This window comes from Sinocyclocheilus anshuiensis, unplaced genomic scaffold (assembly GCF_001515605.1).
Source record: "Sinocyclocheilus anshuiensis isolate Anshui unplaced genomic scaffold, SAMN03320099.WGS_v1.1 scaffold1341, whole genome shotgun sequence".
NCBI classification, from domain to species: domain Eukaryota; kingdom Metazoa; phylum Chordata; class Actinopteri; order Cypriniformes; family Cyprinidae; genus Sinocyclocheilus; species Sinocyclocheilus anshuiensis.
The window spans coordinates 726,415-740,427 of NW_015553274.1; the positions used below are offsets into that span (position 1 = coordinate 726,415).

General features: G+C 38.7%; 2 protein-coding genes across 2 annotated transcripts; both read left to right on the forward strand.

Annotated features, from left to right (window-relative positions):
- The first annotated feature begins 3,297 nt into the window (after positions 1-3,297).
- LOC107668260 (Krueppel-like factor 11) lies at positions 3,298-6,827 on the forward strand. Its single transcript, XM_016460080.1, has 4 exons — positions 3,298-3,513; positions 4,454-4,699; positions 5,168-6,038; positions 6,129-6,827. The coding sequence occupies exons 1-4, from the start codon at positions 3,484-3,486 to the stop codon at positions 6,413-6,415; spliced, it is 1,434 nt and encodes a 477-aa protein (XP_016315566.1). The 5' UTR covers positions 3,298-3,483; the 3' UTR covers positions 6,416-6,827.
- Positions 6,828-10,040: 3,213 nt separating this feature from the next.
- Positions 10,041-13,758, forward strand: LOC107668265 (ribonucleoside-diphosphate reductase subunit M2). The gene is made up of 10 exons (XM_016460085.1): positions 10,041-10,377; positions 10,573-10,641; positions 11,557-11,703; positions 11,869-11,985; positions 12,065-12,198; positions 12,445-12,539; positions 12,616-12,749; positions 12,851-12,955; positions 13,096-13,209; positions 13,503-13,758. Exons 1-10 carry the CDS (start codon positions 10,285-10,287, stop codon positions 13,653-13,655), a joined length of 1,161 nt encoding a protein of 386 aa, XP_016315571.1. The 5' UTR covers positions 10,041-10,284; the 3' UTR covers positions 13,656-13,758.
- The last annotated feature ends 255 nt before the right edge of the window (positions 13,759-14,013 follow it).

A 14,013-nucleotide genomic window follows, 5' to 3' on the forward strand; every position in this document is an offset into this window, starting at 1 on the left:
TACTTTTTAAGAACCCCACCTATCTGAGCTCAAGTCATTCAGTTCAGACGCTCTGCAGCAGCACATACTGGATCGAGCCCCAAAGTTTCAACTGTTTTCAACTGTTTTTCCTCAGCAGCCCAAAGCAGACAGCACATCTGCCACCCAACCCTCCTCATAGCCTGTGTGTTTGCATGCCCTGTTTGGCTTCTCTCTTTCACACACACAGACACAAACTCTGTTTCTTCTGGCCCGCAGCCTAACCCCCATACATGGCCTCACTACCCTCCCAAGATTCCACGGTCTCTGGGTTCAAACAGCTCATACCATCCATCAGGAGAAGCTCTGCTTCTCGAAAACACTGATGATGAATCTAGAGTCTATAAGTTTTTTTTAAACTAATCTGTAAGACTACAAAATTTGGTTATTTGGGATCTGACAATCTTTGTATTTTCTCAGCTTCATTTTAAATTTGTGTGCAAAGCAATCAAAGGTTGTATGTCTTTTATAGATCTCCAAAATTGTATATATATAATTTTATTCATCATTAATTGACACTCTCTTGTGAAAAGCTGCCATAAGACTTCACCTTCACCACCCCAACCAGCCAAAATCTTTATTCGTATGCAATTCAGCTCACAAGGAAGGAAGCAGAATCATGCAGTGCATAGGATTTATTTTTTTTTGCTGCACATAATGAAATGGAAAACACATGACTAATTCAAGTAGTAATATCTTGTGAAATATTTTCCATTTAATCACTTGTATTTTATGCAAACCCTTTAGTTCTAGTTCTGAAAATATTAATGTAATACTTGAGAAACAAAACTAGGGGTAGAATAGGGGTGTAGAAGGCAACATCTGGTTTTGCTTTGTAATTGTTACCTTTTGAAGAATAATGTTCTACTTTTGAACAATAGTGTATGTGGATATATTCTTTATTAGAATGACGACTGCTTCCTGTAAAAACATTTGAGTGTTTAAATGAAACAATTTTATATTGATTCCTTCGTACATTTTTGAATACAACTGTTAAGTGTTACATTAAATATATCAAAATATATTTATATTATTAAATAAAAAAGTATTCGAAATATAGAGCGCTAACCCCACTATGACAGCTGAAACTGCCCAATGCTTGAGTGGAATCCACACTATAATGTTCAGAAGTTTGGGGTCAGTAAGAAATGAATTTTATTCAACAAAGACACAATAAAATTGATCAAACTTGAAGACATTTATACACTTAATAATATTTGACAATATTACTGTTTTTATGTATTTGATCAAATAAATGCAGTCTTGTTGAACATAAGAGACTTCTTTGAAAAACAATCTTAACAACACCAAACATTTAATTATCAGTAGTGTCGATCCACTTACTTTTGTCAGGATGTTTTCAGTTTATGTGCAACTTTTCTTCTAATTCATTTACCTGTTTCCTTGTTCCATCATCTTTTGTTTACTTGTGACTCCCACAAGACCCTTTTTAACAGATATAAAAACAACAGAAAAATTCCAATCCTGGATTCAAAATGTAACAATTATGAAGCTAAATTAAATGTTGTCTTCTATACACCCCTAAGAAATGTGTTTCTCTAACAAAAATCCTCTTTTGTTGTTTAAATGCGTGAGTTTAGCACTTATAAAAGTAAATATGTGCCATTGGATTACCAAATATTACCATATCTGTGGCAGAAACGTTCAGTCTTTATTATCAGTCAAAATTGCTGAACCTCCTCTATATTCATAGAATTAGCCTAAATATTGCTGTTTAATAGGACATTATAATATTTGCCTTTGTTCACGTGTCAATTACGTGTTTAGGACTCATTTTATATTACTGGCTCATCTTTGCAGAAAAAAAACAATCAAAGTGTTGCCCATTTATATGTGATACATTTTAGAATGTCAACAATAAATTTACTTTATTTCTTTAATTTCCATTCTAAGAATATTAATGATTCCTGAGATTTTTCCAAGGACAGCATATGTTTTCCTCAGCTGTACGACAAATTACTAATCTCCTCTTTCTTTTTCACTGGATATCTGAATCTCTGAAGAGGAGGGGGCAACTGAAGCCTTTTGTCTGCTCAGCTCTGCTCACCCAGACAGACCAGCAAAATCACAGCCCTCCTGCAGGGACACACATTTAGGATATATATGATTTGCACACACTTACACTTGTTCATACTAATCTTTTTAGTGTAGGAACAGCTAATTATCACGACAAAAACACAAAGAGAGACACATAAAGGTTAGTGTAGCTACAACAAAGAAATGCAGGATAGTCGTAGGCTCCGCCCTGGATTCTTTCACAGAAAGCAGAGGTTCCTGAGTTCAGTTTAGTTCAGTGGTTCCCAACCCTGGTCCTGGAGTCACCCCAACACTGCACATTTTGCATGTCTCCTTTCTCTGACACACCAATTTCAGGTCTTGGAGTCCCTACTAATGAGCTGAGGATCTGAATCAGGTGTGTCTGATTAAGGAGACATGCAAAACATGCAGTGCTGGGGTGCCTCCAGGACCAGGGTTGGGAACCACTGGTTTAGTTCACTAAGGTCTGTGTTCGCACGTGATGCGGAGATGTAATGATTTCCGGACCACGCTTGTGGCCACTGTCTTTGTGAGAAGACGACAGAAAATGACAGAAAACCATGCATCCTCTCACAAAGAACTGTTTTTATCATTTTTCTCGAAGTGTTTATTTTCGTTAAAAAGGCTAAATAAATATGTATATGTATATTATTTCGATATGATTATTGCTATTGGTACAATTATTGTTGTGTCATTATTAGTACAGCTATTATTCATTATTTCCATTGTAGGCTGTTTCTTTCATAAGCAGCATCTCACCGTGTCCCCGTTTCCCCTTTGTATACCAGTAGCGTGAGGCTACTAAATATTAATGACAACACTATAAAAGCAATACAGTCTATCCATAAAAAAGCAATAGTCATATTTTATGTAATATATAGACTATACGGTTTTCGCTTCTTTGTTTCAAATGTGTTTTGAATACAGGCGTTGGCTCACGTTACTTCATTGTGGACTGGTCTGCGCATGCCAAACTCCACTGGCACAGCTAACCAGACGCGTGCGAGTATCTCACGATTCCGCTCGTTCGCCGCGCCGACCTTTCCCCCAGTTCTCGAGCACTGGGTTCACCGGGTTTACTCTGACACCGCTGACTCCTCTGTAACGCCCCCCAACAGCTACGCACCCCGTTTCAGCCAATCAGCGAGCGATCACGTACTGATCACGCGCTGCCTGCTTTCCCATTGGTCCGTTCCTGCTACACCTTTGTTTTTGATTGGTAACATGTTACCACCCGCCAGAGTGCTCTGAATTTTGTTTCTGTTTTTTTTTCTTCTTTCTGTTGTTTTTTTTGCGCTTCTGATTCACTCAGCTGAGGTTGAACCTTGATGTAAAAAGTGGTTAGACTTATGTGCAGAGGCTTCGTATCACAGCTGTCTTCCCGTTGCTTTTCATAGACGTACACTTATGCTGAATTTTGCTTCTGACTCCGGCCGGGTGAGTTGATTATATTGCTGAAGTGGTTTTATTGCTACTTTTACATTTTTTGCGCATTGACCCACTAATGGCATCCGCTTTTGCTGTAAATTGCCACCCATGTAAAATAATTTCATGCTCATTGACGGAGAACAATTGACTTAGAACAGAGCAATGCTTATAATTTCTGTTTACACACATAAAAAACAACATATTCGATCTTCTTGACACTTGCAACGAGCAACATTCTTTGTGTTACATTGCTTTAATTAAATTAAGTCATGACGAACCGTTTGCCGCAATCATTGTTGTGCATTTCCCTCCTGCATTAAGCTGCAGTGCTACTTTACGTTTAAACTGTTGTCATATTTTTTTTATTCGCTAGCGACCTTATTTGAACCCTGAACATACTCGAGTTTGAACATTTTTCTCCTATTTCATTTTTGCATTAAATTGTCAGTTATTTTAGAATGCATTGTTTGTTTGTGTTATTACAACAACGTTGTGCATTGTTTCTATCACGCTTTGTATAATCACAAGGGCTCCGTTATGGCATAAAGAGTAACTTTAATGCAATATGTCTTGATATGGTTTACCACCCTTGGATGATACTTTTTGCATGGCATACTCACATGGCGCTTTGGTTGGGTGCACGTCACTCTTAAATCTATATTTGGCCATGGGAGGTTCCCAGCAGCTCACGTTAACGCTGTGCTAGGCTCTGGGTGGGTGTAGTCGACCAGCACTGGGGCCCCTTTCTTTGCTTATGAATGGCAAAAGCTATTTACAGCAGATGCATGACAAACATCGCCCCTTTTGCTACTTTTATTGTGTATCATGCAATTACATTGAGCACATTTCATTATAATGGTATTGTCAATTCAGATTCAGCGTTATTGCAGTTCAGCAACCAGCCCACTGTGGCATTAAAATGACAAATGTGTTTTTTTCCAATCTGTAGTCCAGTCTCGTGGACATCTGTGAAGCGATGATGGAGAGAAACGGGCATGACAGTGAGAAGTCCTGCTCCTACACTCTGGAATACAACGACCTGGAGGCTGCAGAGGCTTTGGTGTGCATGAGCTCCTGGGTCCAGAGGACGCACAAGCCTCGCCCACTGACGCCCACTTCAGACTCCTGCGATTCTCTCCCGTTGCAGCCTGAACTCAACGAGTCCCCTAAAGACCTGGTCTCCCTCTCGTCACTGGTGAGTTTTTTTTTTTTAAAGAAAGAAAATGTACTTTGTTCTAGTTCTTAGTGAGCATTATAAATAATATTTCCAAAAAAAAGGTTTGAGGATGCTGCTGTTATGGCCTAAATCATTTTGAAACAGAAACTGGACATCATATATTACCAGACTATCAAGTTGTTATGAACACAACAAACTCACACAGAAACTAGGAGATGCATTACAAATGAAAACAATATTTGTTCTAAAATTGGCACAAAAATATGTTTGATATTCTTCGACTGGATGGACTCATAGTCTGAGTTTGTGCCCATCACACACTAATTGATTTTCTCTGAAATTGTTAAACTCCGACTGGCCTTTGCCAACTAGCGTCAACTCGTCCAGACTTAAATTTAGGCCAAAAATCTGAGTACAAGTTGTGTAGTATACTCCAGCCTTAAAGGAAATTCCCAATGCTCAATGCAAATCTCCTCTCTCCAACAGTGCATGACCCCTCCCCATAGCCCAAGCTTTGCGGAAACTTCAGGCACAGCGGTTCTTAGTACCTCAGTGGCCTGCTCAGGTCTCAAACCACATCCCAGACTATGCTCAGCCTTGACCAACAGGGCTGCATGTCACATCAACTTGCATCCTAGCACCACAGTCCTGCTCAACCCATCACTACCAACAGAACAGCCCTCACTTCGCAGAGCCACCAGCGTTATACGGCACACTGGCGACAGATCAGTGGACCACAACATTCCATCTCCGACCACAGGGCAGGAGAAGCCATGTTCCTCAGAAATCCCTCTACAGCACACAGAGCCAATTGCCAACCTCACAGCCGAACTGCAAAGCTGCAGTAGCCCATGTGACACTGCAAAAACGGAGAGAACTTCCCCTTCCCCTCACTCCACGGGTATTGCTATCCCAACATCACCGCCCGCCATTCCCCAGACGCCCATGTCCAGCCCGCCAGTGCTCTGTCAGGTGTTTCCTGTTAACGGGCAGACTGGAATCATCTCCGCATTTGTTCAGACTCCAGTTCAGATGCAGGCCTCGGGATCGAAGCCCATTCTTCCACATTCTCAACCTCTTCTGGTGGGCTCACCTGTGGCTCAGGGCACTGTGATGTTCGTTGTCCCGCAGTCTCGGGTATCCCAATCCTCCACCTGCCAGCAGAGCATTGTTACACTTGGGAACACGAAGCTTCTGCCCTTGGCACCCGCTCCAGTCTACGTGCCCTCAGGTCAGAGCAGTGGAGTGACACAATCTGACTTCTCGCGCAGACGGAACTATATCTGCAACTTCCAAGGCTGCAAGAAGACTTACTTCAAAAGTTCCCACTTGAAGGCTCATTTGAGAACCCATACAGGTTTGTATCTATCTGGCAGACAATATGTTTTTGTTCTAATAGGTTGCATCCATAAAACATGTTTGTTGATCATCTTCCTCTGTATCTCAGGTGAGAAGCCTTTCAGTTGCCATTGGGAAGGGTGTGACAAAAAATTTGCCCGTTCAGATGAACTCTCCAGGCATCGTCGGACGCACACGGGTGAAAAGAAATTTGTCTGTCCTGTCTGTGAGCGTCGGTTCATGCGAAGCGACCACCTGACCAAGCACGCACGGCGTCATATGACAACCAAGAGGTCCACAGCGTGGCCTAACGAAGTTCTCGACATGAACAAAATAGCCACTTCCCAAGCACCATCTTCCATGCCCCTTAGTCTGCTTCTTCCTGCCTCAAACTAGGTCGAGACTTAGACCACTCACCTCAGTCACCTCAGGACAATATCCAACTTACCATTTAACAGGGGAAATACAAGAAAATCAAGGCTGCTACACATCCATGTTCAAAAAACAACGTGACATTGCACTGGATTTTTATTTTAATCATGGTTGTTTATAAGGAATTCTTGTTTACTTTTATATAAGTTATGTCTCCCGATGTGTATTTACTCCCTTTGCCAAAGTCTTTACATCAGTTCATCTGTTACTTACTCTTTACTGTTGTATAGTTGTAAATAAATATCACTATCTATATGAATGTAATGTGTATTCAAATTTGCATTTATTGTTGATATATGAATAAATGTTATTGATGTTACTTCTGTTAATTGGACAGTATTCCTGTATGCGATACTACCTGCAATATTCCATATTATTTAATAATAAACATTTGTAGTAAGAATATAGAATTTGTTTTATTTGTTACCTCTATTTTTTGAGCTGAGTTTGAGACCTCAGTAATTTATTAAAAAAATAAGCCTTTTAAGCCATTACACACTGCCTAGACTTAAAATAACAAAAACACCTAAACGCATTAAACGTAGAAATTACACAACAAATAAACATAACACGTAACAGGCTGACAAGTGTTACACAACGTGTAAAACGTCGAAAAGGAAAACAATGGAATCATTACATAGCCATGAACTGGTGTGACGACACAGTTACACAACACCAGGGGCAAGTTCAAGCTCAAACCGGTACGCAACATTTTGCTACAGTTTCCGGTTTGAACGACATGTTTCCTGGAAACGGTGTGCAACGGGGTTTGAGATACGTTTTCTCTTGTTTGGATGGTGTGTCAAAAATGTCAGCCCAATCAGCAGCAACATGTATATAAACCACGTGGTATTAAAGAGACAGCTCGCACAATGTAATTAACATCTAAATAAATTCACAAGAGCAAGTATATTGTTTGCACGTTTATTTACACTAAAGGCAAAATAACTAAATAATGAGAGCACAAGTATAGATCTGGAACTTCTTTAAGTCTGTCTAAATATCGTTTAGTAATTGCAATGTCTTCTGGTCCATATCCTTTCCTTAGGAAGGTGTGCTAGACACTGATTAATGTAACATAAAAATACTATACATATTTATATATTTTGCTATTGTATTGTGGAGTGACACTTTCATAAACTTTTCTATACCCCTCTGATTATATAATGGCATTGGTAAATATTAAAATATAGCACAACAACAGTGATCAGCAATAATGATAAGCCTAATACTCACAATAAAAATAATAAGGTCATATAGATCATAACACAGTCTCGGAGGTAAGAAGTGGATTATCCTTCACCTGAAATGTTTGTCTTTTCATCCTAAAATGCGAGGCAAATGTTGGATCACAATAATTCGGAACCACAGTTTCCACAAATCCCTTCACTCGATTGGGATGTTCTCTTTTATTCTGGAGGGCAAGGGCAGTGACTGTAACATTGAGCGTATTTTGCAGTATTAAACACGTATTTATAACGATTTTTAATCAGGCTCCGAAAAATCTTAAAAAAGAACACAATGAATGGCCTTCTCAGCTGCCATAATCGCAACTCTTGCGTCATCAGAACAGGGCGTTCAACGCACCACCGTTTCCGTTTAAAAAACGTTTTGCACCGTTTTGTCGGGGCTGAACGCAGCCCCACTCAACATCAATTCTCAACATTGTCACCCCACAGCACCCAGTAACAAACCTCGTCCAATCACATTGCTCCATTGTGGAGCGGTTAGGGGGCGCGACCAATCACAGAGGATGACGAGCTGTAAATATGACTGACAAGCCTTGGTCTCCGCCCATTTGCCTTGCTGACCGATATTTCCAAACGAAACAAGAAAGCACAAAGAAAAAACAATATACATTGTTACTGTACTGAAAGTTGACAAATACAGTTTTTCTATTTTAATGATGATTATCTAAACCAAAGTGAGAAGTAAGAAAAATGGGTAAACTCGATGACGGCCTATTACGTGACTGTCTTTTTTATCTTGTGGAGAACCAGTGTTATGCCATATTCGCATTTGACCATTAGTTGTTTGTCATATATGATGACAATACTAACCTTTTAACAACTTTTTGCAAATGCAGACAATTCATTTTAAATGTCTCTCAAACGGCAAGTTTTTATTAAAGGTTAGGTGCGTCCCCTGCTGGTTTCTTTAGCAGAGGCAGTTTACTGTATGGCATAACTGTTCGAGGATTTGTTGTATTTCCACCACAGGTCTCGCATCTGGTGATTTCATAGTAGCTAAAATCATTTATATATTTATTTTGGATTGGAATATTTTGTTCTGTATTATCATTCAGCCAAAAACATAGAACAAATTATTACATTAATAACTAAATAAATAATGTCATCTGAGAATAAAATAAAATACCATGAAAAAGATACGTATGCAGCTTTTTTTCTTAACACAAATGTTTCGCTTTTATGTGATTATTGTCCTCCTGCCACTAGGGGCAGTCTCTAAAAAGCATGCTGTATTTTATCCCAGGCAGGGACCTCTTGGGCGTTTTTATTGTTCTTTGTCGACTCCCGCGTCCTGAAAACGTTTTTGTTATGAAACAAAAATGGATTTCAATATTTTTGATTTTTGCAAAATACGTTTTTAACACAATTTGGGTTATTGTTTTTAACGTAGATTTTGAAATGAATCTCAAAGCTCGTAGGAATCCGTGTTTTGGTTTGGTTGTTGTGAGCAACTGGCTTAGCAGCTGATAGTTTGTTGTGGTGTAAAGTTTAATCAACAATAAAATACGTATACTTAGAATCTCTCTTTTTAGACACTTAAGTAGCGTGTTATATTAATTAATGGTGCCCAACATGATCTTTGTGCTTGTGGACGAGAGAAACAACTAGAAAAAATAATAATTTTCCGCCACGTCAATGGGATGATTTTATGAAGGTAAGTTAGTAAATTCAAAGATCACATGTAACGTTATAGTTTTGTGTTCACCATTAAAAATGAATTTCCGTTTTTTTCTGGGTGATAGTACCAGTTATGTATTTGTTATGATTGTTTACTCAAATCTGGCGCCAAACCATTGCTTACTTTCGGGAGGGATTGTTGTTGAAAATAGGCTTGGATTTGTGGCTGCGACGTTGTAACAAAAGGTATTTAAAAAAATGTATTTTCTCCATACAGCAGATGAGAAGTAATATTTATTGTGTGCTGTTTAATGTGACTGGTAACCGCAGTCGGTCTCGACTGGAGTGGTTTCGTTGGCATTACGTGTCATTTTCAATAACCTTATTCTGTTCAAAGGGAATTACAAATGATGCCAACTCATTAATGTAAAGTGTGAACAGACATGCTATTACTAATACTGTATGTAAATGTAAGGGTTTCTTGTGTGGGCTGTTAATTTGAACACACGTTTTATACACTTTAGTATATTGTAAATTAAATACTTTGTACAAAATTACCTGATTTTAATACATAGCTTTTGTTCCATATTCGCGCCTTTTTAAACCTGTTTGTGTAATTGCACGTTCGGTTTTGTGTAACACTTCGCATCCCCCAACGCGTTTGAATTTCCCGCTAGGCGTAGCTCTCACGTGAGGTCTTGGAGAATTCTGATTGGTCCATCTGATGAAAGAATTAAAAGGACCAAACAAAGCAGTAAAGTTTGCCCTTTTCCTATTGGCTGACAATGAGCGCCAAGAATCGAATATAAAAGAATCCCCGGCATTCATACTTCGTTTTCCTTCCTCCAGCTGGACTGTGGATCTTCAATCTTACACTTCATTTTATTTATTTGTAGCTTTGTTTTAGAAGTTTTGTTTTTTTTATTATCCTAATTTTCTCTTTTACCTAACACTCTAAGCTTTACAATGCCGTCAACTCGCTCTCCACTGAAAACCAAGAATGAAAACACCATTTCTGCACAAACGAATAACATGTCCTTGGTGGACAAAGAAAACACGGTAAGTTTAGTTTTTAGGTATATATAGAACGTGCTATTACTTCTAAAACGTGTAGTGAGATGCTTTAAATTGTAAGCGTCTTGATCAATACTATATATTTTGCTAGAAACCTCACATTTGCTTAACTAAAAAGCCAAATGCTAAACATGTTAATCGTGGTAAATCTTCTAAATGGGTTATTTGTTTTGTCCTCAGCCACCCAGTCTGAACTCCACCAGAATCCTGGCGTCCAAAACGGCGCGCAAAATCTTTGATGATTCAGAGGTACGCTCACTTTAACTGCATTCCTGCACGTTTTTTCAGGATTCACAACATCAACGCATGTTATATATACCATTTTAGATGATTAGTGATTTCTCGAGCGATGTTTTCAAAGTGATGAAATTTGGCGGATTCAGAGCGCGCCAAGTTGGGCTGATCAATCCAAACTGTCCGGGCCTTTAATAAGAACAATAGCTCATAAGCAAATCTTACTGGACTCCATGACACATGGTCACTTAAAATGATATTATTTTGTGTTTTGAGACCGCTAATTTATTGGGTAATATTTTGTTTTGGCGGGTCAGTATCTCGAGCTGATTTAATGTTGTTAACTACGCAGAACTGATGTGAAAACTTGTCTAAACATGAAAATACTCCCGTTCTGTATGACAATTGTTTGTTAAACATTAATGTTTATATGACCATATTATTTTCTTAAACTTTATCCGGTTAAACGGAAGAGCACTCTTGTTTTACCGGCTAACTAGACCGGAAGTAGTAGCATCGCTTGGAGGGGAGTGAAACGGAATCCCCATATGGACCCACACAAAGCTGCGTGTCTATTTCTGGTGTTTAGATTCAGTAATATGAAAATAGTTACAAATGGTTACCAAGGCAACAAACCCTGGCGAAACTAGCATATTGGTCAAAATGGTAAATCTTTAAGTGTTTAATGCCTTGTGGTTGATTGAGTAAAATAAGTGTAATAAAATATTTTGGTTTTAAAGTCTTTAAAATGTAATGCGTATGACATTGGCAAATCATTAAACATTTTGTGCATAGTTTTTAGCCTTACTGGCAATGGGCATAATGGGATGATTTTGTGTTCCTTCCATTCACACTGGCTGTTAGATTTTTACTTGCCATTTAAAATTTGGTTTGTTGCCAAATCTAAAGTTTTACCTTTTGACTTTTAAGGACCAGACAAAAGCTAGAAAGGGAGCTGTGGAGGAGGAGCCCCTTCTGAAGGAGAACCCCCACCGCTTTGTAATTTTTCCAATTCAGTACCATGACATCTGGCAGATGTACAAGAAGGCAGAGGCCTCCTTCTGGACCGCAGAGGAGGTAAGCTTCAAATTATGTTTGATACCATAGATAATTCAAGTTTGTCCCATATTCTTATGGTTCTTAAATATCGCATCAAACACTACCTTAATGCTGCTGCTGCCACGCTTATTTTGATTTTTAGGTTGCTGCATTTGAAAAGTTTTCCATTTTATTTTCTCCTAGGTTGACCTGTCCAAAGATCTTCAGCACTGGGAGTCCCTGAAAGACGAGGAGAGATATTTCATCTCCCATGTTTTGGCTTTCTTTGCTGCAAGTGATGGCATTGTCAACGAGAACTTGGTGAGTTCAGAGGCAAACTTGTGCAAACACATGTAAAGGGTAACTCTGTTCTAATTGCTTGTCTTCTGTGATGCTCTAGGTGGAGCGATTTACTCAGGAGGTCCAAGTGACCGAAGCCCGTTGCTTCTACGGTTTCCAGATTGCAATGGAAAACATTCACTCTGAAATGTACAGTCTGTTGATTGACACCTATATCAAAGATCCCAAAGAGAGGTGAGCTATTGGGCATGATGTTGGAGGTATTTGGGCCAATGATGAGTGGCGCAGGGGTACGGACCTCAGCTGATAATGGGAGCTGAGTGGTGACTGCTCAAGATCAGTGGACATGTGGTCAGCTGGTTGTAGGGTGTCAGCATGAAACAATCGCCTTAACTGAGCTCCATAAACATGCTTGTCTAATTCTGATCGGTGTATTTTAGTCATTAGATGACTAATGACGTGTTTTTATTTGTCTTGTAGAGAATATCTTTTCAATGCCATTGAGACGATGCCTTGCGTAAAGAAGAAGGCTGACTGGGCGCTCAGCTGGATTGGTGACAAAAATGCACAATTTGGTATGTTGTATTTAAAATACTATTATTGGTTATTTTATTTTAAATGGCTTGAGCTAATTTAAGTCTTTGTATTCAGGGGAGAGAGTGGTGGCTTTTGCTGCTGTGGAAGGAATCTTCTTTTCTGGGTCTTTTGCTTCTATTTTCTGGCTAAAGAAGAGAGGACTCATGCCTGGACTCACCTTCTCCAATGAACTTATCAGCAGAGATGAGGTAAGTAACTTAAGACGCACCCTAAAACGGGTATGAATGCTTTTGGAAGTGTAGTGTGAAAGTTGAAGATATGGTCTTAATGTTTATTCTCATACATACAGGGCCTTCATTGTGACTTTGCCTGCCTCATGTTCAAGCACTTGGTCAACAAACCTTCAGAAGAAACTGTTAAGAAAATCATCATGAATGCAGTTGCAATTGAACAGGTTTGTGTGCTTTAACGTCTTTTGTTTCAGGTTTCAACAGGTTTTTTTTTGTTTATTTATTTTGTAGAAGCTGTACTGTAACTTCAATGAAATGCATTGTATTGGCAAGAAAAAAAAATCTAGTTTCTTTAACTTCTTAGGAATTCCTGACTGATGCTCTACCAGTGAAGCTTATTGGTATGAATTGTGACCTGATGAAGCAATACATTGAGTTTGTGGCTGACAGACTTCTGCTTGAGCTGGGATTTGACAAGGTAGGTTTATTTGGCACACACACACCCATGTGTATGTATGTGTATATATGTATGTGTGTGTGTATGTATGTGTGTGTATGTGTGTGTGTATGTGTGTGTATGTGTGTGTGTGTGTATGTGTGTGTGTGTGTGTGTGTGTGTGTGTGTATATGTGTGTTTGTTTAATTAATTTTACATCTCTGCTTATGGTGGCAGTATAGTCTTTGTGACTGACCTTGGATCAGTAGCCTTATGTGCCTTTTCAACAGATGGTATTTTAACTTGTTTGGTATTAACCTTTAATTGCTTTCTAGGTCTATAAAGTGGAAAATCCTTTTGACTTCATGGAGAACATTTCCTTGGAGGGCAAGACCAACTTCTTTGAGAAGCGAGTGGGCGAGTACCAGCGGATGGGAGTCATGTCCGGACCCACAGATAACACTTTCAGACTGGATGCTGATTTTTAGAGACTCTGAGTGCCTGAATGGACACTTGTAAACTATTAACTTTTTGGACTCAGAAGTTTCAACCTCACTTATTTCTAGATTGTTTACATGATTTTTTTTTTTTTTTATGTGTGTGTATATATACTTTGTTTTAATGATCTAATACTAAAATGTCTTATTTTTGTTTTTTAAATAATAAAACCAATCTACTTGCTGTTTTCTCTTTGCTTTGCCTTTTGGGCATGGTGAAGACAAGGAATAGTTATACGCTTGTCTACAACTCATCTCATTTTATAGTAATGTGCATCCTTTTATTTTATATTTATATATATATTTATTTATTTATTTATATATATTTATTTATTTATTTATATATATA